This window comes from Chelonia mydas, chromosome 10 (genome assembly GCF_015237465.2).
Source record: "Chelonia mydas isolate rCheMyd1 chromosome 10, rCheMyd1.pri.v2, whole genome shotgun sequence".
NCBI classification, from domain to species: Eukaryota; Metazoa; Chordata; order Testudines; family Cheloniidae; genus Chelonia; species Chelonia mydas.
The window spans coordinates 4,995,782-5,023,664 of record NC_051250.2 but is presented as its reverse complement, the minus strand read 5'-3'; the positions used below and the strand labels follow the sequence as shown (position 1 = coordinate 5,023,664).

At 41.1% G+C, this 27,883-nt stretch overlaps 1 protein-coding gene across 1 annotated transcript; it reads left to right on the top strand.

Annotated features, from left to right (window-relative positions):
• Positions 1-26,901, top strand: LOC102943115. The gene is made up of 20 exons (XM_037911815.1): positions 1-202; positions 1,561-1,671; positions 2,579-2,705; positions 3,137-3,230; positions 4,417-4,567; positions 4,698-4,860; positions 5,395-5,520; positions 6,127-6,189; positions 8,013-8,135; positions 9,163-9,318; positions 11,872-11,925; positions 13,957-14,174; positions 15,403-15,479; positions 18,671-18,781; positions 19,622-19,708; positions 21,055-21,162; positions 21,382-21,503; positions 22,471-22,593; positions 24,777-24,816; positions 25,773-26,901. The coding sequence occupies exons 1-20, from the start codon at positions 1-3 to the stop codon at positions 25,848-25,850; spliced, it is 2,334 nt and encodes a 777-aa protein (XP_037767743.1). The 3' UTR covers positions 25,851-26,901.
• Positions 26,902-27,883: the final 982 nt, after the last annotated feature.

The window sequence follows — 27,883 nt, the reverse complement described above, 5'->3', positions numbered from 1 at the left end:
ATGGCCGCCGCGGCGCCCGCCTCCCGTCACGTGACACGTAGCGGCTCCGTCCAGTCCTGGCGGAAGCGCCGGCGCCGCCGCCAGGTCCCGGGGCCTCCGCGCGGGGTCGCGGCTCCGGAAGTCCTGCCCGGGGAGTCAGCCGCGAGAATTGAAAGCGACGGCGGCCGCTGTTGGCGGCAGAAGGGCTGTGGCGGGGAGGGCGGTGTGTGAGGGGCCGGCGGGGGTTGGGGGAGGTCTGTGGGGCGGAGGGGGAGGGGTCTGGGGGACAACGAGGGCGAGAATGGGGGTCGGTCTGTGGGGCGGGGACAGTGCGGGATGGGGAGAGAGTGGGGGGAGTCTGTGGGTCGGGACGGTGTGGGGGTGGGGAGAGAGTGAGGGGGGTCGGGGACGGTGTGGGGGTGGGGAGAGAGTGAGGGGGGTCGGGGACGGTGTGGGGGTGGGGAGAGAGTGGGGGGAGTCTGGGGGTCGGGGACAGTGTGGGGGTGGGGAGAGAGTGGGGGGAGTCTGTGGGGCGGGGACAGTGGGGGGGGGGCCTGGGGGTCGGGGACAGTGTGGGGGTGGGGAGAGAGTGGGGGGGTCTGGGGATTGGGGATGTGTGGGGATGGGGAGAGAGTGGGAGAGTCTGGGGGTGGGGAGAGTGGGGGCGGGGACAGTGGGGAGAGTCTGGGGGACAATGAGGGTGGGAGAGAGGGGGGTCTGGGGGAGAATGGGGATCGGTCTGTGGGTCAGGGACAGTGGGGGATGGGGAGAGAGTGGGGGGAGGTCTGGGGGGTGGGGACAGTGTGGGGATGGGAAGAGAGTGTGGGGAGGTCTGGGGGACAACAAGGGTGGGGAGAGAGTCGGGGGGGAGAGGGGAATGGTCTTTTCAGCCCGTTTCTGCCTTTCCTGGCCTAGTTCTGCAGGGACAGTTGAAACCACTAGTCAGAAGTCCAAATATTTAAAAAAAAACAAAACACTTTCTAGTTATCTTCATGTGGGGCTTTCCGTGTTGTGGGTGGTGTTTGCGTAACGTTTTCTGGGCTGCCAGCCGAAGCATCTGTGGGATTTAAAGGCTCCTAGGGGGAGCAGGGTGGCCTAGCTGATAGAGCACTGCGCTGAGACTCAGGAAACCTGAGTTTTATTACTAGCTGTAAGAAGAAAAGGAGTACTTGTGGCACCTTACAGACTAACCAATTTATTTGAGCATGAGCTTTCGTGAGCTACAGCTCACTTCATCGGATGCATCGAAGCTGTAGCTCACAAGAGCTCATGCTCAAATAAATTGGTTAGTCTCTAAGGTGCCACAAGTACTCCTTTTCTTTTTGCGAATACAGACTAACGCGGCTGTTACTCTGAAAACTGTCATTACTAGCTGTGCCACTGGCCTGCTGGGCAGCTTTGAGCACATCACTTCCCCTCCATAAGCCTTAGTTTCCCAATCTGTAAAATGGGGCTAATGCTTTGTAAAGCACTTTGAAGCCTTTTAATGAAAAGCTCTATATTAAGAGCAATGTATTGTAGCAAAGTGCAAAGTTCATTTCTCTCCTCTAGTCCCAAATTGTTTTTTCCTTTTGAGGGTAGGTATCATGGGCCCAGAACAAGGAGGTGCGCAGGAGGAAAGTGTGATCCTGATAAGTGATGATGAAGCTGAGTCTCCTCTCGGGAACTCAGTCCTGTTAGTTGAACCATTGCGTAAGTGCTGTGCTGTGCTTTTGCCTTATGTAAGTCTCTGCAAAGAGACTTTTTTTAGTTCAGAGTTGTTTTAAGTATTACTACTGCTCTTGAGTCTCCAAGCCAGTGTATGTAGTTCTAAAATCATCAAAGTGTGAAGGTGCTTCCTCTGTCTTGTTGCAGTGTGTAATCATCATGAAAACGAAAAAGAAAATTGATTAACCAGGGGCAGCAATAAAACTGGGTATAAACAAAATGTTTGTAAATGCACTTATTAAACAAACTGGAAAAATAAGACTTTTCCTTTGTACAAAATACTCATTTAAAAAAAAAAAAGAATTTTATAAGTGGACCTTGTCCCTCTTAAATTGGTATCTATTACATTTAATTCTCTTAAAGGGCAAAGTATACTTAAGGAAAGGTATTTTAAGTGGTTTTGTTAACCATTTCCCCAGAATCTAAACTTTCATCAGAAAAACTGGAGTCTTTTCTCTTCTCTCTCCCAGGGAGAAAGCAAAAAACAGAGAGAAAGCAAAGGTTCTTCTGGTATTTCACATCTTTTAAAAAAAAAATTCAACTTAAGATCTCCAGAAACTTTAACTTTTTTTTTTTAAGCACTAAGTAGTTTTAAGTTGTTAACAAGTTCCTCTAAATACGGCTGGTGTGTGGTATCAAAGTACCAGTAGGATTTCCAATGCCTGTCCTGCATCAATGTGAATAACCTCTTTAATTTCTGTTGTGGTAGTGCCTAGGTAGTGCCAGTCATAGACCAGGACCCAATTGTGCTAGGCTCTGTTCAAACACCGGACAAAGACCGTCTTTGCCCCAACATGCTTAATGAATAAAAACCAATAGCCAGTTTTGCTTTTATCTAAATCTGAAATCATTTTACTCTGAAATAAACCACAGTGTATTTCCCTTTTTACAGAAAAACCTATTCTGGAAGACAAAGCTGAAGAGATTGTGGATGAGGAATGTGAACTAGTAGTTACTTTCTGTAAACAAGGGAAAGTGATGCCTCATGCAAGATATGACTGTATGACACACCCATTTGAGTATGTTCAGTAGCATAGTGGATAATATGGGCTTCCTCTTTTATAGGGAGTAATACCAGATTTTTTTATTATTGATATTTTGTGTGCATTTATTTAATTTGTACTAAATTTCAATAGAGGAGTCTAAAAAAGCCCAGTATCAGTGATATCTTTTTTTTTTATGGCTAGAAAATTTAAATCATATAATTGCAATCAGGGCACAAAGCAAGGTCTCAACTTTCCTGCTGGGCCACATGCTATTCTAAAATACCTTTTCAAATTAGTGCCTTAGTGCTATATATTAAGTTTTACCAGTGTAAGTTTATTAGCTTGTTTTGTTAAATAATTATGGCAGGGTTTTAATAATCAAAAAAATTGTCATGAAGTAGAAGAGGAACAGAACAGTTATTTAGTATATACTATAAATAGTGTTCTGCTTTATCAACCTACAGGCGAGCAGAATGTGAAACATGTTCACCCCTTGAGAACAATGCCAATATCTGTGATCAGTGCTACTGCTACATTTGTGATAAGCTAGCTTCTGAGGTAAGGAAGGACTTAAGGTGTAGTTATGAAACACAGGCTTGAGTTGTCCAAAGTGAACTGTATAATAGGAACCACTTATACAGGATCTAATTAAAACAATAAATAATATAACGTTGAGTATTTTAACATAGTTTCCTAAATATCAATAATTGTCTGTCCAAATTGCCACTAAAACGGCTTACTAAAGCAATTTCTGTAAACTTATGGGGCCAGATCCTCAGTTGGTGTTGCTCTTGTTTGCTTCGGACACAATGGTGGCGGCTTGCGTTGTGGTTTCTGTCAAAGTAACCTCTGATTCCTCCCCCCTCCCCCCGGATTAGCTTGATATCAGAAATATTCAGATTTCTCCACTTTTTGTTGCAGACTGTTTGTTTGTTTTTTTTTTTTTTGTTTTTTTTTAAAACCTAAAATTTTAAAAATGTGGAATTCATCAAAATATTCCAGCTCTTTATCCAGATTTTAGGGAAGTTTTGAACATGGAGTCAAGTGTTCTATAGAAAATGGTTCATTAGCTCAAAAGTGGCTTAAAATATTTTCAGGGGTTTTTTTTTCCCCTAAATTCACTAAACTTTGCAGGTTTAAACTATATGCCTTTCATCCAGGAATGACAGCGCTTTACAGATCCCAAATAATTAAGCCTCTCAACATCCCTGTGAGCTAGTTACATATGTATAAAGGCTTAATCTTTCTAAGATCCAGTTCTCACTCTTTCTAGATCAGTCTGCTTTTCATGTAAATTCCTCTTCTATAATAGTATTTCCAGTTGTTGGTTGATATGCTCACTCCAGTATCTTAAATTTGGATTTTGAGTACACTGGGAACGATCAACTGAAAGAAACATACTAAAAGAATAAATAGAACTAAAATCTCCATGCTCACAACCAGTCAAACCTTGAATGGCTGTTTTATATTCTTTAGTCTAGATCTGGTGATGTGTGAGAAGAAGTACTACTTTGTAATTTTGACACAGATTTATAGTGTAGATTATGCCATTCCAGGCACAGGTATGCTACTGTACAGTTTGTAAAATCAGCTAACATTTGCATAGGAATATGCAGTAGCTCAGTATAAAAGATACTTAGCAACATGGATACAATGTTGACCTCACTGAGCAAGAGATCATAACTAATTTTTGTTTTGGTTAACTTGAATGCAATTTTTCCTCTTCCTTTCCCCTATAAAACAGTGCCAAAACTGGACAACCCCTTCTCACTGTCACTGCAATGCACATAATAAAAGCACGTTCTGGAAAGACCAGCGTGGTTTGGCCTTGGCTGGTGTTCTTGTGATGTTCAACTTGGAGCTCACAGATATAGATGCAGACCTTCGACATGGTGGTAAGCATTATGCTTTTGTGCTGTCCCAGAATCAGCGAGGTTTATTATATAATATATAGGACTCTTTATGAGCATAACGCTTGTCTAGAAGAGAGCCTATTTCAGCACTCTTTCCTCCTCAATCCCCCAGGAAATCTTCTGATGAAATTTGTCCATGAACTTTCAGTGGAATATAACAAATATCTGGTTGGTGAGAGAGTGTCTCTTAATTCACATGAATGTTTCTGTCACCCAAAACGGGGACCTGGGCAATGTAATGTCTGCAGACAGCGCCATATGGAGCTTATGTACAGGTAACTGATGAGAGGGTTCAGTGAATTTGCAAGGAATGGTTTTTTTTAATTCACAAGGATTTGCTTTCCAGTAGGTAAAGCACAGTTAGACTCATGACAACCTAAGATTAATAACTAGAACAATGCTGTAGAAAACTCACTTTTTTCCCTCTTGCAATATGTTCCACTGGCCAGTTAGGCCAGACCAGGATCCAGTTCAAATGAACCCCTAAGCTTTAGTGTCTGTCCTTCTGTGACCAAATATTTAACAGTTTTTCCTCACTGTTTATAATTCATGGAAGTTTAAAACTAAATTCTGCTTCCTGACTAGAATCATTTTTTCTGGGGTCGGAGGGTCCAATTTCCGTCCCAATACATTCCTTTTAAATGTTGCTGTTTACTTTAAACGACTTGTATCTTTCCCTTGAAAGAATCTGAAGTATCGTGACTAGTCAATTTAAATGCTAACTATAGAATTTTGTGCAAACACTTTTCATGCTGACAAACCAGTTCAGTGCAGATATACTTCACCGTAAGGACTTTTAATTCTCCTAGGTATTCTGGCGTTTTTGCACTGGTAACAACATTTTTAAATCAGGCAGAAAAAGAGAATCCTAAAGCTGCTGCTGTCATGCTCCTGGGAGCAGCCAAAGAAATAGCACTTCATAAAGACCCTGCTCAGTAAGTATTCCAGCTCACCCTCTAATCCCTGAGTCCCTTTGCTACAGTTGTGGCTGTTCGCCCCAGATGATTTATAACTGAATAATGGCAGAGCTTAAAATAATTTTAAATCATAATTGGAGAGAAGTTGGAAATCCCAAACAAACGGGGAGGATGGTCTAATAGCTGATAATTGGATTGCAGCTTCTACTATCTGGACTTTTTGTGAGCTTGGGCAAGTCACTCTATCTCTGTCTCAGTTCCGCATCTTTAAAATGAGTAATAAATTTCCATCTCTGTTTTGCGTTGAGCTTGTAAACCCTTGCCTTGAAGAGCTATCTCTTGCTATATATTTGTACAGTGTCTAGCATAATAGATGCCCTCACTTCAGTCAGGGCTTTAAGTGCTATTGTAATACAGATAATAATAATTGTAGAAGGTACTCAATGCATTGAGTTTATTGTAACTTAGAAAATATTCCAAAGTATTTGCAAATAAAGTTCAGTGAGGTAGATGCCATCTGTTTATGGAAACTATATTTTTCACTTGTTTCTCTTGTCAATTTGATTGCTTTAAAACCAGTCCTAGGAAGAATATGTAAGCGCTAAACTAATGCATTTGTTTTAGGAACTTGCAAAATCTTGGTGTCACTGCATCTTTGAGGATGGCTGTACCTTGTCTAATGGAAAGGTAAGACTTTGGTTAGTTTGGTGTGAGATTAAGATGTCAGTGAGATAGTAGTTGGCTGCAAAGTTTCTACTGTTGTGTTACAAAGTACATGAACACGTCAGATCCTCAAAGGCCACCTTCAGTTACTGAAGTGTTTAAAATAGCTTTGGTGCTTCAAATCTAAATTTCCTGATATAGAATTCCTTAAAGGTGAATTGTATGGCTCTAATACGGAGTAATACTAACTGTATCCATAATGTTACACAATTACATTATATAAACCAGGATATATCAGTAGAAAAGTTTCAGAGTAGCAGCCGTGTTAGTCTGTATTCGCAAAAAGAAAAGGAGTACTGGTGGCACCTTAGAGACACACCAATTTATTTGAGCATAAGCTTTCGTGAGCTACAGCTCACTTCATCGGATGCATGAAGTGAGCTGTAGCTCACGAAAGCTTATGCTCAAATAAATTGGTTAGTCTCTAAGGTGCCACTAGTACTCCTTTTCTTTTATCAGTAGAAAAGGTTAGTTAAAACTTATCGTTCTTCTAAATTTCTTCCAAAGCCTGGGAATGGGGACATGTAACACACATTTCTTCGCTTAACTCAGTTCTTTCTTTAGCTTTACAGTTTACTTTTAATAGTAAATCCACCAGCCACAAAGATAAGAACTGATTTTTGGGAAGACTTCAATTGTATCCCTCCCACTATTTCCCTAATTTGAACCAATGGCCAGGTGCAGCCTACATCTGTCCTCATTTTAAATGACTGACTGCTTTTTACATTAAGGAAATAATTCTTTTCAAAGGTAATGCCTTATCACTTAGATTGTATACTGTGTGTGACAGGGACCATCCTCTTGGTGCTGTACAAACACAGAACTAGTGCAAGGGGGTCCTGGTTGTGACTAGGGCTTCAAGAGAATAAAAACATGATCTTGAAGGAACATGAAATAAGAAGAATTTTTTTTTTTTTTGCTCCCCAGTCTTCCTTGATTTGTTAAGGAGCTCCCACTTAAGTCAGAAACAGAAACCACTCTTGCAATATCAATGGTTCACGTCAGTGGACTCCTACTTGCTGCTACGAACCTATTAAAAACAAAGTGTATTTTAATGACATTTGAAGTTATTTATTTAAAAGGACAGTGTCAGTTTAAAATCTTATACTTTAAAATAAAGAATCTCAAATTTAAATTTTAAATAGAATTGATTTTTTTTTTACCCACTGCTGTTCTGTTTTTGTTTTTGAATTTTGACTACAAATGATCTATCTAGTTTGGTACACACTGGCATGATGTTGCAAATAGTGCATGAGGATCTTTGATTTAAAAAAAACCCACAATAAATACTTAAGTTTTCTGTTTTTAAAATTCATACTGGTTCTAAGTGTGATGGGTGTTCTTCCACCCCACGTCCCCCAGGTGCCACCTGGAATTGGGGTACCACGGAGCCCTCTGACTCACCTGGGCTCCCTCTCAGCACTGTGCCGCTGAGACCAGCGATAGACCGCTCCCGGTCCTACACTTCCAGCAGCATTCACACAGGCAAATCATAACTTTCCCAATGTCACCTCACATGACTCCTCTTGTACAAATTACATCATAATTATATCATAATCATACCCCCATGATGCATATGGGGTGTAGTGTCACAGTAAGTCTTGTAAAATTGTTTTTATACAAAATCTAAATTTTAATCCAAAGTGTCTATTTGAAATTTTTTATAAAACACTATAGACTTGTTCCTAATCAGAAAAGGAAACTGACCTAGTGAACAATTCAGCTGGCTTAAAAAGATTTTACTCACATCTCTGACTTTTAAAACTAGTTTATTTTTGTAAATGCAGGATTACAACACAACTTCAGAGGATGCTTGTGCTGTGTGACTTTCCAAAAGTTTTATATGAAAAGTTCATTAGTTTTTTCCAGACTATCTCGCTTCCGTGTCACTGCTATGCCTTCTCAAATAGGTATGTTCTTTGCTTCTATTGACTAAATGTTATTACTCGGTGGACTTAAATGTACTCAAGTGTGAAAGGGAGTATTTACATGTTATATCCATTGGGATTTCTAATGTGTTGCAACAACAGAGCGTGGCCAACAACCTGAACTCTTGAAATCTGTCCAGAGACTAAGCCTGGCATATGGTTTAATGGAAACTAGCTATAGTTTCCTACTAAATATTCCTTTTACTAGCAGTCTGGGAAATGGAAGCTTAAAACAGCAGGGCTACATCAGACTTACTTTTATTTGCCTTTAGAAACTGCAGGAAATGGTCAGAAGTTGTTTGTAATAGTGACTGTAAGCATTCGTTATGATATCTCATATCTTCATAAAACCCACATTGTCTAGTTAATATTCTGGTACTTCCAAACAAAATTACTGAAATTTCTTGGAAAAAGCGACATGGTATCATGCTTGTGTGGTTTGTGGAAATTGAAATTAGAACTGTCAGTACTTGGGTGGCAAACAACTATTTTTAGATGCAGTGGTTCTGTGGTCTAGGTTCTAAGATGTTTGGTTTATCAAACTCGAGATTTACTGAGTCAAATATACTGTGAGCGTTATAATGATTTACCAAGAAGGATTAGTCTAGCATGATCAATACAATCTCTGTAGCAACCCAATCAGATTACACAAATATGTATTCCAACACAATTCTCTTCTAAAGGATAATTATCCCGAATACTGGTGATGTATGGCCCCAAGGTCTGCTAGTAACTAGCTTAGTGCAGGTAGCGTCACGACTCTATGTGGCTGCTAGTAGCTTCATTCTGCTGCCATGACTAACGTGGGGTCCATCAAGGTAAATTTTCCGAAATGAGTCATAACCTTTGGAAATACTATCGTAGTCCATGTTGCACCCAACCTTAACGTGGGGGGAGGGGGAGTTGTGGTATTGCAGAGATATGGGTGTCTCTTTGCTGTGTTTTGTGAATTCTTATAGAACCTTGCAATAGTTTTTAGAAAAGTATTGTCTTTCACTTCAATTTTCAGCCTAAACGTGGTGCCGTGGGATCATGGATTACTGACAACTGTCTTAAAAGGCCAGAACATCACTGGTCAAAGAACGCAGAAAGGAAAGAAAGTATTTCTGTGGGAAGTACTTCCTGTCATACAGGCTCGAGTAGAAAAAATGGAAAACCAGGGACAGTAAGTTCTTTTCCATCTTTTGAGTACTTGAGTTCTGCATCATATCAGCTTTATATAGTATTGTGTCTTTCAAACACCTAGAATTGCTGCTGCACTTTGTGTGTGTGTGTTTCTTTAAAAAACAAAAAAAAAATTGACTGACAGCTTGTAATGAGTGTTTTTCCATCATGCTTTATAAAGACCATCCAAAGGAGCTTCTGACACCTTATTGGTCTTAAAATGTACAACTCACAAAGAAGCTTGCTGCTTCTCTTCTATGCTCCTTTTTTGTCTCCTTAACCCCCAGTAGTTCTCAGCAGACATGCCAAACGTGCGAAAAAAACGCAGAAAATGGGGATAATACCTATCTCCCAAGGGTGTTGAGACTTGATTGATGTTTACAGAGCATTTTGAGATCACTGGATAAAAGGCACTGTAGGAAGCTAGTGAATTATTAGGCAGGTTTCAGAGTAACAGCCGTGTAGAGAGATGCTTGATCTGCTTCCTGTAAGGCCATAAGTAGTAATGTTAACAGTATCTATTGGGTCTTGTCTCTGAAACTTCTTACAACATTGATTAAACCTTGATAGGTCTATGAACATACAATTAACACATTTGGAACCTGTGCAAATGGCTCTTTCAAACAGTGTATAAAGATAAATTTTCTTGCTGGGTAAATTGCTGTCTGTACTGACTATACCTTTTGTAAAGGTTAGATCCTATAATAGCAGCTGCCATTGGGGATAGAATGGAAGCTTTTTCCAATTAAGTGTTAATTGGGTTCATTCAAAACTTTGTATCCATTTTTGTAAGAAAACTGTTCCTTTTTTTTTTTTTATTCATATCCAGTTTGAATGTTAAGGGCAGTTCAAGGTACTTGACATTCATGGTTCTGTCTAAACAAATCTTCATGGTCCAATTAAAGATCTGAATGGTTTGGGCCCCAGTCATGTGAGTCAACCCTCTCATTTGATATGCCCCCACAGCACTTGCTACCAGAACCCAGATTTCAACCCTCATTGTCTGGGTTCTCTGTTAGTGGATTCTTCCTTTGGGATTTGTTCCACTGGGAAATCCATTGGGGAAGCATAGCATATAGTGCTGTTATAATGGAGAGAGACAATTACTAGTTTCAACAATGAGTGACAGCTCACTTCATCGGATGCAATCATTCGGATGTAGTTCACAAAAGCTTATGCTCAAATAAATTTGTTAGTCTCTAAGTTGCCACACGTCCTCCTTTTCTTTTTGCGGCTATAGACTAACACGGCTGCTACTCTGAAACCTAGTTTCAACAACGTGCATTCACACACATCTTAATTCCTGTTTTTCAGTGGGTGCTGCACAGGGAGTAGCCTTTGCAGTTTCCAAATCACGTTAGTCCCGTGTAGCTTGTAGAGCTTGGCAATCATGCTTAAGTACATGCGTAAGCTTAAGTACAGGACCAGGATTGAAGGTTCATGTAGGGGATGTTAGATCAGGGATGTAGACAATTTCTAATGCTTTCAGTTTCTTCAACGCTTCATGGTATAGAGCAGGGGTGGCCAAAGTTACTGACCCTCAGAGCCGCATACGACAATCTTCAGAAGTTCAAGAGCCAGGGTTTGCCTGCCAGGGCTCAGGGCTTTGGCCCTGAGACCACCCTCCCCCCTGAGCTGAAGCCCTGACACCTCCCTCCCTACTGCGCTGAAGCCAGAGGCAGTGTGAGAGGGGAACACGTAGGGTCACATGCCCTCCCAGATTTTTGCCAGCCTTTGCTGGCCTTGCTTGGTCATATGGTGCTGCCGGGCCCCCTCTCTGCATGGCAGCTGCTGGAGCCGGTAAGCTGGGAGCTGCAGGTATAGACGCTGCTTTTGCTGCTGTCTCCCACAGAGGAGCTAAAGCAGAGGCCCTTCCCTGCAGCCCCTAGCTGTTAGCTCTGCGTGGAGAGGCAGCAGCAAACACCTGGGAGCTGTTGGGAAGGGCCACTGAGGGAAAGGGGTGTGTTTGCTTGGGTGGTATGACTCAAGCTACTGGGGGGGGGCTGAACTTTTAAATTGTGGCCCCACACACACTCAGCAGGCACCAGTTGTCTGTGGCAGAAGCCGCTAGCCCCACCACTCTGACGCAGGGCAGAAGCCCGAAGCTCCTCTCCCAGCCCCCCAGCCTGGTAGGCGAAGAATGGGGTGGGGGGTGCCCCTCCAGGAGCCACACTTTAACTGTGAAAGAGCCGCAGTTTGGCCATATATAGCATAGAGAGAAGGAAGGCAAATTCCTATTGATTACACAGCTGGTGTTTCCACTGAATTTCCACAGCCAGTACCACAGTGGTGACATTTTCCTAGATTTAAATATTGAATAACTCTGTATTGGTGAGTGCTGCTTTTTTTTTTTAAATCTATCCAGGGACGTCAGTAGTTTTGGGGCTCATCAGAAAATGAGATAGCAGCAGTTTTATTTACATCCAGGTCCTTTTTTTTTCTGTACATAAATGTCTTCTACGTGGGAGCTATTGCTTTGTCTCATTAATTCTCATCCGTATTCCTGCTTCATCTGTTCAAAATGTAATGCCGCCTCTTCTCCTCCCTTCCTTAGTTATAAGGAAATAGTTCGCTACTTGAAAGCTGTGAAATGCAATGACATTCTAGGGTAAGTGGCTTTTTTAGTTTTTATCTTTGCTTTAAGATTTCCCTGTCTGTGTCTAATCTTCAGTAAAATCACACCGTGAAAAAAAATGATTCTGGTTGGCAGACTTCTTTAGTTGCTGAACACAACATTGCATCGCTATTGGCTGGTAAACGTAATTGGATCCAGATTAGATTTTTTATTTATTTTTATATATATAATATATAAAAAACATTTGTAGGCCTGGGTTGATATGAGTAATTAAGCATGGGGGAGGCATGTTTCTTGGAAGACAAAATTAGGAAGATAAATAGATCAGGAGGCTGAAAACAGAATGTTTGTGCTAACTAAGATAAGTAAATGGGTCAGTGAGCTAAGATAGACTGTTTGAACGAGCTAAGATAAGGGGAAGGAACTGTGACTGACTTCCCTGGGGTGCACCCTGGAACTGGAGTACCGCTGAGTCCTCTGGCATACCAATCTGGGCTCTCTCTCACACTGTGAAGACTGGCAAGCTGCAGACCGCTCTTGATCCTGTACTCTCACAAACCTTTACACAGGCAGGGACACACCCAGGTGCAGTTACATAATGCTTCTCCTCAGCCCACTCATGAACTAACAATAGAGAGGCTGCAGCCAACTCCCCATATCTCCCTAGCCTTGCACCCTAGACTGTACCATCTTGCCCTGGTCAAAAGCCTGGCCAGTGTAAGTTTATTACCCAGTCTGCCCCCCCCTCAGTGTGGAGAGGACAATGCATCAGTTTTTGTTCCTGAGCAGATTCCCCAAACACTTCTAGCAAAACACACTGTTTTAGGTGTAAAATATAAAACCAATTTATTAACTACAGAAAGATAGATTTTAAGTGATTATAAGTGGTGAACATACAGCTCAAAGCAGATTACCTAAGAAATAAAACAAAATGCAATCTAAGCTTTACAAACTAGACAGGATTTGAGTCAAGCAGTGTCTCGCCATGTTAGATAGTACAAACAGTCCACCAGCCTTCCATACACAGGCAGGCTTTCTTCTTTCCCGCCTGGAACCTCCTTCCCCAGTTCAGTCTTTATCCTCCAGTGTTGTGTTGTAGAGGGAGTGAGACCAAGTGATGATGTCACTTCCCCCTTTTTATAGCTTCTTTCATGTGGAGGGAATTTCATTGTCCCAAACAAGCCCCCAGCAGTTTGTGGCAAGTATAGGCACCAAAATGGAGTCCAATATCACATGATTTAGATACATGCCCCTGCATGCTTCGATGAGTCATGGCATCCATTACCCATATTTTGGCTGCAGGAAAGCTTATTAGGTGAGGCTAAGCTTTTCCTGTGGGCCATTACCTTAAATAGTTCATTCACAATGTGCTGGACGTAAGCTACTTTGTGAGTGTTACCCAGGAGCAAACACGTTTGAAATACAGATGCATAGTCAATATTAGTAACTGCAGGTACAAAAATGATACATGCATACAAATAAGATAATTATTCAGCAAACCATAACTTTTCCATTGACACCTCACATGACATGTTTTGTACAAGATGCATCATAATTATGTTATAATCCTATCTTAATAATATCACTATGGTGAATATGGGGTGCAGAGTGTCACAGGAACACCCAGGGAACCATTTACAAAGAGCAAAATAACAATGAACAAGAGAAATTGGGATTGTAAAGAGTAGGTTGAACATGGACAGTGCATGGGCAAAGCATGCTGTAAAGGGTCTGGTTCCTACAAAGTAACCAAACCAATCCCAAAATGTGGAATGCCGTGTATAGTAAATGTAAGGAAATCTGTAAATGTACATAAAGGAAGATGGTTTCTCTGTAACCTTGGGTACGTGAAGTACCCTACATCCACCCCCTTCATTCAAGTCTAATCAACTCAGTGTAGCGTTGCTGTATGCCAAATAAAGATACCTGAGTGACAAAGTCTGGAGTCAAACTGAGTTCTTGGGAAGCCAAGTGGAAAGAGGTCTCAAAGGAAATCCTGGTAATGCTTCCATGTTGTTAATGGCATCCACAAAAATCAAATCTGCAATCCTTTCTTGTATCCAGGTTAAGAAAGCTTAGAGATAAAATCCCATTCTACTTGTGCAAAAGTGGAGACTTCGTTAGTGCTGTACATTCATTGTTGCTTCCCTTCAATAACCTTGCATGCTGTACCGCCTGCCGGATAACCCCTTTCCAGTTTGAGATCTACCTAAAGATGTTCAGAACTGGGAGTGTTTCCTGTGGAAATAATTTTCATGACCCTGGAGAGTGGATTTCAATTGGCAAGTATTATTCGTTGAAGTGCTTCTTGCTTCCATCCCACTTGACTATGGTGGTGTGCGGTTATCTGTTTAGATTAAATCTAACAACATGAGATTTATGGGACTTCAAACTCAGCCAAAAATTAACTGGGTTAAAGCATGGTACATAAGTGTTGGTGAGGAACAATGCTATTTAAGTTTTAGACTCAAGCAGAAACTACTTTGTTTTATCATGCTCTAACTTACACAAATGCTAACCCATGTCAGCCATTCAGCTCCTTTTTGGTTTTTTTTTGTTTTTTTAAAGGACTGCTTTGTTAAAAAGTGCTGAGTATTAAACCCTTTCATAAACCACAATGTACACAATGGCACACTCATTACCCACACTGTCATGATGTGTTAGCCTTGTCCTTGAACACATGAGTGAATGGACCATAGAGACACTGAGACCCATTTCACCAAAGGCATTTGCTCAAGGTCAAGGCTGATATATCAGGATAATGTGGGCAATGTATATATTGCCTTTGTGTACATTGTAGTTTATTAGAGGGTTTCTGCTGAGACTATTGTGATAATAGACCTTGGTACGCACAGACTTGCCCCACAAGAATGAGTCTGACACCACAAGCTTATTTCACACAAGTCCACTTGATAGCTCTTAGTGATATTTGAAGGAGCATGGGATATTTGAGCACAATAGTCATTTATTGTAAATGTTCTGTACCCGGTGAGAGGATTTATTCCAAGTGATATGTTTTAGTATCTTTAATTGCTTGTACATATCCCTAAGGACTTTGGGGGAGCATATTACAACTGATGACTAGAACCTAGAATTGTGGCATGAAATATTATAAAGTAGCGTGGACACTTCTCATTTCTATCCCCTCTTTGCTTTATGGGTGTTTTAAATTGTATCCTTATACAGATTTTTAGTCATGGATTCTGTGACCTCTTTTTGGCTTCATGCTGTCAGTTGCCCCCTCTCTCTCCCCACCCCACCCCACCCCTGCCCCCTGGTTATTTTTAGTAATGTCACAGACTGGTCACTGGCTCCTCTGAATTTTTGTTTATTGCCTGTGACCTGTCTGTGACTAAAAATAACCAAGACAAAATGTTAACATTATGTGTGTAAACATTACTGTACTTAATTAAATCTGCCTCCTGTTTTTTTGGGGGGTTTTTTAATATGCACTTAATTTCCTTCATTTTTATCAGGTTTAAGGAGTTGTCTACTTTTTTCCTTCCTTAGGTTCTCCTTTGAAGACCTCTGTTCTCATTAAGCATGCACTCAAACTCCTTTACTGCAATCTGTCGTTATACAGGAATGTGAGTGTTTGTATTAATCTTATGCTTCTGTTAGTTTCTGTGCAGTTCCGTTTGTCTAATACAAGAGCACATTGTTGAGCAGCCTCTTTTTTTTTTTTCTGACTTTACACCAGGTTTCGCCCCAAACTTTAATACTGTACTTCTGTTTTCAAAACATTTGCAAAAGATAATCCTTTCAGTACCTCGGCAGGCATTGGCTCCTTTCCACGGTTGGGGAAACTGAGGCAGAGGAGCTGTAATTTACCCAAGACCACATACTAATCAATGTCAGACTTGGGGGTTCCTGGCTCTTAGCCCTGAGATCAGTCCATCAGAGGTACAGCAGGGTCCAATGACAAAGTAGAGATCGCTGTGAAGCTGTAAAAAGCAAGATGATGAAAAGGGTTGGTTGATTGAACTAGAACCTCATCAGTTCATTTTTGGTCAAATGTCCCCTTATGTAGTCCAGTTTTCAGTGAGTTAACATGAAAGAAGATGAAATTGTGTTGGTGGTTATGTAAAGGGGGAAGCAGGGTGGTAAGGAAGAATTCTGCCAAAAAGTAAAGAAAGGCTTGTTTTCATCCTTTGCCAAAGGCAATGAAGTCAATGAAGAAGAATGGAGGAAGTTTAAAGAATGTTTCATTAAGGCAGTGGAGATAACATGGTTAGTGGTAAGACTGGGGTGAATGAGATGGTGGTGGAAGTCTGATGTACAAAACAAATTAAAAAAATTATTCAAGGAGTTTTGAGGAATCGTGATAAAGAGACAATTTAAAATGCAAACAAACAGGCTAAAAAGGCAGTTGCTAAGGTAAGAATGGAGGCTGAAGAAGAATTATACAGAAAGATGGTAGCAGGAAATTTGGCTTTTGGGTTGATGAAAGAGAAACAAAATATGAAGAAATCTTTGTGTGAAGATCGGGAGCTGTGTGGTGACTAACCCTAAAGAAGTGGTAGAGGTATGGAAAAACTATTTCTGAAGGCCATTAAATGAGAAAAGAGTTGTTGCAAATGCAAGCGCCGCTGACAGCTATAGGAAAGTCTCAAAAGGTATCCATCTCTGTAGAGGATTAAGGTATCCATCTCTGTAGAGGAGGTAGAAGAAACATGGAATAACATGAAGAATGGTAAAGTAGTTGGTGAAGATGAGAACTGTGGATATGATTAAGGCAATTGGAGGTACTGGAATAAAGTGACTACCAGATGACTGGAGAACTGGATTGATTGTGCCTCTCTGGAAGGGTGAGGATAATGCAAAAGATTCTAACACTGATCAGGGCATGACCATGTTAAGTCAACCCTTTAAAGGCCTTGAGAGAGTTTCAGAGGCAAGGTTGAAGTGCAAGGTGGAGGAAGATATAGGAGAAGAGCAATGTGGCTTTAGGAAGGGAAGGAGTATTGTAAATGCAATATTTGCAATGAGACAGACGCTTGAAAGACTGATAAATGGAGGGCGTTACTGCTGTGTAGCAGTTATTGATCTTGAGAAAGCATATGACTTGGTACAGTGGGAGCTGGTGTTTGGAGTATGGAGATGAATGGGAGGGGAACTTGGAGGAGCTGTATTGAGGGTCAAGAGCTTAGGTGTTAACAATATTGGAATTTTGGAGAGTTTTGTGATGATGGTGAGCTTGAGAGAAAGCACTGTGCTGTGAATCCACTTCTCTTCATCCTAGTTTTTGGAGTTAATTAGTAGGAGAACCAAGCCTGTGGGGAGACAGAGAAAATGAATGTATGCTGACCATCCAGCCCTTTTCGCAAATATGGTATTGGAGTGGGCATCTGTGTTTGAAGATCATGATTTGAAGGTAAACACACAGAAAAGGAAGGAGGGAAGGTGGAAGAAGAGCTGTTGGCTGACATTTTAGGAGAGAAGCAGAATCAAAAGAGGTTTGTGTACTTGGGAAGTATGCTTAGTGCCATCAAGAAAGATCTCAAACTGAAAAGAACCACCCAGTGTGTGTGGGCAGTAGGAGTACTGTGGGACAGGCAATTAAGTAACAAATTTGAAAGGAGAAGTCTGTGCTGTGTTTTTTTTTCCCTCTCTGATGTATGGTTTGGAAACAGTGAGTCTCATGGAGATAGAATAAAACAAGATACAGGTCATAGAAAATAATATACTGAGAAGATTGTCAGGCAAGTGGAGGGTAGACAGTGCATAGAAGAAACTAGGGGGAAGATGAACTTGGGACTCTGATGGACTGGAAAGTGCACGTTTTAGTGGGCTGGACATGTGACAAGAATGGGAGAATGACCACCAAAGAATACACGGGTGGAAGAGGACAGCAAGGAAAACATGGAAGACTGAGGATGTGATGGAAAGACTGTCTGTTAAGAGAGTTTGAAGAGAAAAGGACTGGAACTCCAGGACCTATGAACCTGAGCTATGAGCTGGAAGGAGTGGTGAAGAATTGCATGCACCACTGACCCTGTGTAAAAGGGAAAAGCAGTCTTAAGTCGAGCTGACCACCTTTACCACAGTGTCCTGACCTAGAACAAAGCAAATAAAACTTACCATGGTTGAGTGTGTGTGTGTGTGTGTGTGTGTGTGTAAAATTTTTTTTTTTTAATACACTAAGCAATCTCTGATGGGCAGATTGTCAGCTGGTAGAAGTCCATGGTATGGTCCATGACATTGACTTCAATGCAGCTATGACAACTGTACCAGCTGAAGGTCTAGCCCTGAAGCCTTTTGTTGTAGAGTGATAGCTGGGCAGCCTTGCTTCAGGTGAGGCACAATGGGGATACTGTTTGTATAACCTAAGGGGAAAAGACAAGCCCCGTATGGTCCAATGTATAACTCCAGAGTGTGGTCAGCACAGTGACTCTGAAAGTAGTATCTTGGACACACTGTTGCAAATATCTGTGCTCCTCCTGACTTCTTGCTGACAGGCCAGATATTACCATTTCACTGTCAGCACTACAGAGTCACGCAGGAAGAAACCTCTGTGTTCTGTCTCTCTCACTCTGGTTTGTGGTACATAAAGCAGAAAACGTTGTTTTTTGTTTTGTGTGTTTTTGTTTTTGTGTTTTTGCAGATTCTGTTGTGTGTGTACCATGCTGGAGACACTTTTTATCCAAAGTATTATGTACTTTACTTGAAAATATAATATTTACCTTGTTCAGTCTTTCTTTAGATCTAGAGACTGATCCAGCAAACTTCACAAAAGTCTGTGGTTTTGTTAATTGAAAGTTTTTTTACTGTGTTTCAGCCAAAATGCTGGAGCTCCCTCATCATGGTTTTGGGTAGTAGCACTACTCTGGAGAAAAATGGGCATCTCAATGCTGTCTCACTGAAAGAGCCACCACATGACTTCCAAGAGGTAACTGATGCCACTTTGCGATGGAGAAGCTTTTGCCTTGTGTTTAATTATTTTCTTCAGTTTGGGGATTAACTCATTTTGGAGTCTTGGGAATGGATCCATGTTGTATTACACCATCAATTTAATTTGGCACATGCCAAAAGAAAACCTTGCATGCCAAGTCTTAACCTTTCCATATGGAAATGCTGACGTGTTTTGACCTTAGTCCGATACGCTATTTGTGTCCCATCTGGTAACTGCATAGGAGTTAGTTAATTCAGCATTAGAGAGACATGGTGGTCGAGGTCATATCTTTTATTGGACCATCTTATGTTGGCTTTCGAGCTTACACAGATCTGAAGAAGAGCTCTATGTAAGCTCAAAAGCTTCTCTTTCTCACCAACAGAAGTTGATCCAATACAAGATATTATCTCACCCACATTGTCTCTAATATCTTGACCAACACAGCTATAACACTTAATTCACTATGGCATTTAACTGTTCTGGGTGCTGATTCCAGATCTTTTAGCTGTGAAGTGCATTGGATAATTATAAAACTGGGAGGGGAGGGATTTAGTTTTAAAGGAGGTGTTTTAGGGATAACAAAAGGTCAATATTTCTGTAACAGAATATTTTCTAAACACAGTAAACCTAAAGCACAGTTATAGTAATACAAGCATATTTAGGGGGACTGCTGAGGATGGACTATACAATTATAGCATTCCTCATAGATATAATAACCAACCTCCATAGTGAAAACACCCTGTGCCAAAGAATTAAGTTTTCGACATGGTTTGACATTTGTTGAATACTTGGGCTCCTTCTTGCTCTGCTTGTGACTGTCATAACTTCCTGTTGCAGATGGTAATGTCTGTATCTTGCGTTCTTCTAAATGAACTGAAGACAAAAGTCAATGTTTCTCTGCCGTCAAATGTTTTTTCTGGTCCTGTAAGTATGTAATGGTTAATGAGAGAGGTGATTGTTTTGAATAGTGGACTTTTGATTGCACTATTAGATTTGAAAATAGCTGTCTTTCAATTCAGATGTATTAAATGCTTTTGAAATAGGATGAGAATCTTTTTAGGAAGTGGCATAGCAATTCCTAGCACAGTCTAGTGGTTAGAGCAGAGGACTGGGAGCCGAAACTCCCAGGATCTATTCCTGCCACTCTGTGACCTTGGACAACTATCGCCTCTCTGCACCCAATTTTACCCATCTATAAAAGGGGGATAAACTGACTTCAATTTCTGTATTAGGATTAGTTGACCCGAGAGGTAAGTATGGCTTTAATCAAAGTGGAGACCACCCTTTACACTGAGAATCAGCAAATGCTTGCCTCAGCAGAAGTCAACATCTGCTGTTTCATACCCATTAGGAATTTTCATCAAAAAAAATCTGGGAATCTCTCCATTTTGGCCATGAATTTAAGCAGGATGGGCTGTCTTCAAACTAACTGATCCGAAGTTAGATACAGTGGCTGCAGCTTAATGGCAACCCTGATCTTAACTTCCGGTTAATAGCATCATTTGGCTGGGAACCAATCCAATCCCATTGACTTTAATGTTAATGGCATTCGGATATTGACAACAGGCGTGCCACTTATTGAGAACTTTTCTTTGGAAGAAAGGCCCCAGCTGCAGGCAGGCTTGCAGGGCTGCAGCCAGGGAAGGTATGTCCCAGTGCTTCGTTCCCTGGCTGCAGCCCCACAAACCTGCCTTCCACTCTACTGGCTGCTACTGGGTAAGACAACTTTTTGATGGCAATTTATGGGTTGGTAATAAGCAAAATCTACTATAGTTGGAAAACCTGGCTGTCCATAATTTAATAATCAGAAAGCAGATAGTTGTATATGGTACCTGATTTGTTGAGGGTGAGCATGATGAAAGTTACCCATAATTAGGATATGTTCATTTACCTAAGCAAACTGATTAACACTGAATCATTATTTCCTCAGAGGAAATAAAAGGAGAACTTCTTTCCTAATTGCGTAACTCAAATGTCAGGATTTTCTTGGTCCTTGTAACAACACTTGACCTACTTAACAGTGATGTTGTGAGCCTTAATGTTTGTAAGGCAGTTTGAGAACCTTTGGTAAAAGGTGCCACAGAAGTGCAAACATACAGTTCTCCTGCCTTGCGACAATATGTTGTCATTGTCACCTGTGCAAAGTCCGTGTAAAACAGAATGGCAGCAATTTACACCTGATGTGAGCGGCTATAAATGACAACACAAGGTACAAGGCCATGGAGAATCAGGCCTTACATGTTTCTTGACATCTTTTCTGATTCTTCCAGTTACAGATTGAGGCTAGTCTTATCCTCACAGTGCAAGCAGTGCAGCAGATGCTTCTAAACGACCTTCCATACTTGAGTTCCTTTCTAGAAATAACACTAGCTTTCGGGGTAAGTCCTAGGAATCTTCAACTGTAGTAAATTACAACAAATGATGCTTAAAATGCTATTAACAGCATATTGAATTTTTTGCATGTTTTGTCAAGTTTTATATTTTGTTTTCTTTATATTTAAACTTTACCAGTTATTTATTTTTCAGGGATTTCCAATGAAATGAGGTACTGTAGCGTACAATTCTTTCGCTAGCTTATTCCTTTCTTTACCTACTAGAATAACTTCTGGGCTCTGAAGCTATTATTAAATGGCCTTTCCTGTGAAGAACACATTCTCCATGGCACTATTAACTTGCTTCTGAGAGATCTGAATTTTCAGAAGGCAACAATGTTGCATCTGTGAGTAAACGTTTTGTTGAGGTCTGATCCTTTATCTGTGGAAAAAGTTAAATGCCAAGGCTGTGGGGTTCCTCCTCCCTCCCCTCCCAGAGATGTATTTTGTGGGGTGGGTTATAGACAACCAGCTAATTGTCAGTAAGACATGGCCAAACTTGTTTTTTAAAAGCTACCCTAAAGAATAGAGCCCTGCTCAGATACAAAATTTATATCCACGGAGTTGCAGGGCTCTAGCAACAACGAGCGAGACCAGCAGGGCCATGGCCAGCAACCGGGCCAGGAAGCGCAGTGGGGAAAGTAGCAGGAGCCCAGCCCGGGCAGCTCCTCCAGCATTCCTGTACTGCCCCCTGCCCTGCCCACTGAGGCGGGCACCAGGTTCACCGGCAGCTGTCACTGGTTGCGCTGGTTTGTGCAAGCGGCTCGCACGCTCCCACACAGGAGTCCCTTCCTGCAAGCGGTGGCCTGACATGCTGCTACTTTTGCCACTGCGGTTCCTGTTCCCGGTCGCTGGTCATGGCCCTGCAGGTCTCGCTCGTTGATAGAGCCTTGCAACTCCATGGATATCTGCAGACATAAATTTTGTATTTGCGCAGGGCTCTACTAAAGCATTGCCAAGTGACTTATCATACAGGATATATGTTCTTCTAGTGCATGTGGGGTGAAGGTTTCATTTTCAAAGTGGTTCTCAATCACAGGGAAGTAGTTTTAAAACTGGGAAAAATGTATTCCAACCAGTGGCTATATGAGAGTCAGGCAAGGACACCATGTAGGTTATACTGGCTCTGCGGTTGAGCCGCATTACTCGAGAGACTCCTCTTTCCACGGTGAGATGTCTTTGATCTAAGACTCTGTTGGAAGACAGGAAATGGTCTACAGAACAAACTAGCCAAATTATATATGCTGCCACATAAGTTTTTAGAACTAGATACAAGTGTCGTCACCTGCTACTCCAATTTTCTTTATTGTTCAGGTGGAAAAAACTTGGTCCTCAATATGTGGGCGAGCTGCTCTGCCTGTACCTGACTTGCAGAAATAGAAAGATGCAGTCCATTGGCATCTTCATCATCCATGTAATTAGCGAGCACCTGTATATGTAAGTATGAATACTTGGAGTCAAATACCAGGCTGATTATAGAAATGTAGATTACACCGATGAGTTGCTTCGAGCTCCATTAACATTCACACAATCTTGTTATGGATTTTTTTTTTTTTTGCACAATTTTATCCTTGCTGTTACAGCAAGTAATGAGATTCAAAATTTTGGTGGGTTTAAAACTGTTCTGATGTCAATGTTTCAGTGACAAACCCTATTACCTGATGGGCTCCTCTGGCTTTTTTGCATTCCCACTGGCATCTATTATCAAAGAAGTCTGTAGTCTGTTTTTAGGAACATGGCCAGGATAATATTCACTAGTTTTCTGTTTGCCTTGGGAAAACAGGTGAGTGTTCCTTCCACTAGTAGACACCGCACTCATTCTCTGTGGAAGTCATTTTTGATTAGCTAAATAAATCTAGGAAAAACGTATTAATCACATTACTGGGTTCCTAAGAAGGCTTAATACTGAACAAATGTTTGGTTAACAGAACGCACGCTCTTTCTTAAAACATAGCTGGAAACCTGTCCCCCAAAGAGCATAGAGCTCTTTTGTACCACATTTGTATAAAGTCTTCAGTGTAGTGGTAATGTCTTTGGTCTCAAGTCCGAGGTGCTTTCCAGCTTCATGGGGAGTAGATGGAAACGTTTTTAAAATGGCCAAAACTTGGAAATTCTGACTGATTTATTGGTAGTATGAGAAATGCAAATGTTTTTGAAAGGAAATATGCACAGCTGCTATTCAGCAGGGAAACTGACAAAAATCATGTCAATTTCAGACAGCAGCTTCTAGGGTCTCTGGCTCCAGTGCAGTTTCTCCATGGCAATTGCCCCTGGGCCAGGGACCCAGGACTGTCAGGTTCCTGGGCCAGCTGGCTCCCTGTGCTGCCTGACACGCTCAGGGAAGCTGGCTTCCCAGGCTATGGGGGTCAGGCAGCCTGAGGAACCAATTGGCCCAGAAGTGCAGAAGACATGGGGCCCCTGGCCTGTGGCAGTTTCCATGGACCTATGGACCCTGGAAAGCCATCTGGTCATTTTAATGAACAGTGATAGTAACTAATAGCAGCAGCAATTCCAGTTAATGAAGCTTAGTCAGGGGTTTTTGCATGTTTCATGAAACGCTAAAGCAAGACCCTGCACCTTTCCCAGACACTAGGGAGCACAACACGCAAGACTCACTTCATTCAAACAGCTCATCCACTTGGTTTGGGTGTGGAGTCTCACATCCTTAATATAGCGGTGCTTCTAGTGGGAGCTAAAGGTGCACCAATGCTTGATCTGTCCCATTTTAGGCAAACTAGGTGGAGCCTCAAGGTGTGTGTAAAATTCAGAGACAATCATCTGCTCTGTGACTAGGTGTGGAGGGAAGGGTTTCTAAAGTAGTTGTAACCATACTTTTAGAATACAGTTATTGCTATAAATGCTCCAGATGTGTTACAAAGAGAAAGTAGTTTCACAAGTAAGCCTAAGCCTTGTCTGGTATGTTTGCAATATTTTGTTTCTAGATTTGGTAGTAAAGCATTCAAGGTTTTAGAATGTAGGCTTTTTTTTTTTTTTTGCCTTGGCATACCAGGCATTAAGAATTGAATAATCCTAAAACAATGTAGCTAAATGTTTGCGTATCTGAAGGCGCAGAGATTGCCTGCTCCAGATTTTTAATTCACAGGCAAAACATGTAGCAGACCATGCAGCATAACGTTCCAATTGCACTTCCTGTAATCTTGTTCTGAGAGGAAATCAGGGACACTTAAGTTATCAGCTTCTTAAAGAGCTTCTCATTTGCTTTGTTTCCACTGTACATGGCAAAAGGGATGGGGTGACTAATCACTGGCTTACATGAGCCTGATGATGTAGATGTCTGCAAGAAGGAGGTCTGGATACACCCTCTTTTGTCAGGCTTGCTATATTTATTGGATTCCATCAGCTGGCAGGGCAGTTTATTTAGCTCTTAATATGTCTCAACATGTGCTCAAGGTTGAAGTTGTACTCCGATGTAAAGGTGACTTCAGTGGTGACCTCTCCCACACTGGGACATGAAGTTGGAGCATTTGACTAGCAAGTATAACAAAGTATTGGGAATGTCACACTCACAGGGTAACTTTCCTTAATTATGAAGTAGCTGAAATGGGGAAGGACGCTGTCCATATGTGGAAAGTGGATTAAGAATCTAAATCTGTTTTCAGGTGTCCATGGGCGAAGCATCTTTGCAACTTTCTGAACACAGTAAGTGTCTTTGTACCTCAGGTTGCTGACCCCAGCAGTGATTCTCAAATGCTAAATTTGTCATCACAAGTTAAATTCTCTGTAAGCAAATGGAAGAAATAAAATAATTAGGTTGAAGCTAGCAAAAATACAAAGGAATTTGTGGGTCTTAATAAATCTTGGAAACCTTAAAAAGTTTCTTGTCCATCTTTCTTTCTATGGATTGGATTTATGGCTGTTGGTTCTAATGTTGAGAGAATTTCCATGTTGGTGATTTTCCTTGGGCTGTGGGGTTGCAATATGTTGCATTTCCTAGTGCTTGGTCAGAATAGCATTAACACACCAGGATAGATGGACTGTTTTCTCCTCTGCTGAACGAATACAGTGTTGTTAATTTACATAGTGCCATCTGTCTACATCATGAGGCACGTTGAGCTTAAAACCCAGCCTTTGTCTGAGAGCACTAACAGTCTAAACAGACAATCTCCACAAAGCAGACTAGAAAGGAACAGAAAGCAAACTGAATCATGAAGTTTAGTACCCGTCTTGCTAATGATTGGCCTTTTTTGGGGGGGCAGGGAATTTCTAAAAGGTGGTTTTTTTTGTTTTGTTTTTAGGGAAAGATAGTCCCATCTAGCTGAACACATCTCTCCAGGGAGTTCCAATGTTGTAGGTCTTTCAGAAGAAGTAATCTTGAGGAAAGAGTAGAGGCAATGTGGACTGTGGAGAGAGAGGAGGGATTCATGTGTATGAGACCAGGTAGAAGAAGACACACACGTGTGAGTGAGAGGAGGGCACAAAGGGAGTAGTTAATCCAGCAGGTAGTCAGGGATTCTGGAAGGGAGGTATTTTGGGAGATGTAAGGCTGGCTATCTACCCCTCCATGGGAGATGGCTTTAGTAAGTGAGTGCCTCTCTTTTGTTGTTGTTTTTTTTTAAAAAAATTCTATAACTTCTAACCACCTCTTCTCTGTGCAGGGTTTACGGAGGCTGCCTCTTGGCACCACGGCTGATCATGAAGTTGCCAAGTTCATAGCTGTTTTGGAAAAAATGTAACGCTCTTAGAGGTTCTTGAGAATTTTCTGACTTGCCGTGTAATACCTCCCAATTGGTTGCCTTTTGTTATTCCCCCTCAATAAAAGTATTCAGCCTGTGAGCTGATTTTACAAACAAATTTTTAAAAATCCCATCCAACTCTAGATTTGTGTTGAGTGGAGGAGGTGTTTAAGCCAAAGTGTGCTTAACACTTTCTTCTTTCTTGCAGGCACGTGCTTTAGCAGTTCTCTGCAATCTGGCTTTTATGGAATATAACTTAACATGCTTACAGGGCTGCTTACTATATGGAAGTGCAGAGAGAACAACAGACATATGTTCTCTACCATGACACATGCACGCTGATCTGTGATGTCAGGAGCAGAGGACTTGCTGATGGAGCAGACAGCTCCTGGATAAGAGAAACTGTTAATTCATGGTCCTGCACAAGTTTATGATAATAGTGTGCGTTCTTTGGAATCCCTCCTGCATGTGGCATCTAATTATGTATATGAACCACTTGTTTTAGATTAGTACCTCCACTCTCCATTTTCCTGGATTTTTCCAATCCCAAATGCTCATACAGAAACTAGAAATGGTTCTAATGCTGTAAATTAATAGTTTGTAAAGAGAAATTTTAACTTTCAGGTGTGCCAGACTGAGCTCTGTTTTTTTTTTTTTTTTTTGGATGTATTGCAGTTGATGGCTATTTGACAGGTGCTAACACCTCTGGGTTACTTGAATTGCTATCATAATTGTAGTTTAATAGTTGCCTTTAAAACTGGATGTAGAACTAGAGAAATGTAATTCAGTAAAAAGTACAGTCTGACTACAATCCCCATGACATCTTTCAGTGTTGGGAGTGAAGGGGAAGAAATGTTGACATGTCCATGTATTTTATTTTGCACATTTAAGGCTTATAATGGCTTTTACTGCCTATTCGTGCCAAGTTTGGCTAAATTATTTTCTTTACAAAAACACTTTTATTGAAGCTTTGTCTCTTTTTTAAAAAAAGTGAAAATGTGAATTGAAACCCCTTGTATAAAACGTTAAATAAATTGTAACTATTGTAGTACTCTCGCCTGCTGTGCATCTGTTTAGTTCAAATACAATTCTGGTAGGTGGTTGGTAGGCTGGGCAGAATTTTATATTTTAGTCTTTCACTGGATATCTTTTTTTTTTTTTTTTTTAAACATTTGTATTTATTTAAATTTTCACAGTTGTAGGAAATTATAGGGGGTGGGTCAGACAATGAGACAGATGTTGAAATTCAAAAGGTTAGCTTTATAAACCGTTAAACACACATTGTCTGCGTAACATGTCAAAATATACAAACTAAGTATCTGTGAATCCAACTCTGAGCTCTCAAGTAATATTTTTTGTTTGCCTATCTCAGTTTTGATGATTGATGGAAATATTTTTCATCGGTTTGTGTGTGTGCAATGAAATTTATGTTTACGGATTAAAAATCTAATCCTTCCAAGTTTACTTAATTTGCAATTTGATGCCTATTCACTTATTGGAAGCAGAGGCTATTCAAGTTTCCCCTTTCCCAAATGCACATGGGTCCTGACCTGCAATAAACTGCTATTTCCAGTCCTGGTGATCTTGAGCAGAGACAGACTTTATGAGACCCCAAGTTGTCAATGTTCTTACAACTCACAAATCCCATCATTTCAGCTGTAAACTAAACCCAGTATCCGGGGGAAGGGTCATCACACCTTGCCAAGTCCTTTCTCATTTGACACTTTCCCAACTCATCAGATCAATGTAATCTTCTGTTAAAAAATACGCTTATTTCAGCCTGTGATATATTGGTTCCTTTCTAGAGGAATTGGGGATGGCCGTCATACATGGGGAAAGGACAGAGAAAAGCATAGCCTTCACATTTGACACTTTAACTCCCTGTTCATCCCTGAGCAAAGTGACTGCAAAGAGAATCATATCCTGACATCAGAAATGCAAAACTGTATATTTTTTTCTAAATGAGGCTCAGAAGTACTTCCCTCACTTAAGTGAAACCTGTCAAATCCCACTATCCTATCCTACCCTACCCT

Bases quoted from the DNA above. Each gene is read 5' to 3' on its own strand.
- LOC102943115 (XM_037911815.1), top strand. From the start codon at position 1: ATGGCCGCCGCGGCGCCCGCCTCCCGTCACGTGACACGTAGCGGCTCC. The intron at 9,319-11,871 runs GTAAGTTCTTTT...TCCCTTCCTTAG, and splicing joins AAAATGGAAAACCAGGGACA to TTATAAGGAAATAGTTCGCT. The intron at 24,817-25,772 runs GTAAGTGTCTTT...TTCTCTGTGCAG, and splicing joins TTTGCAACTTTCTGAACACA to GGTTTACGGAGGCTGCCTCT.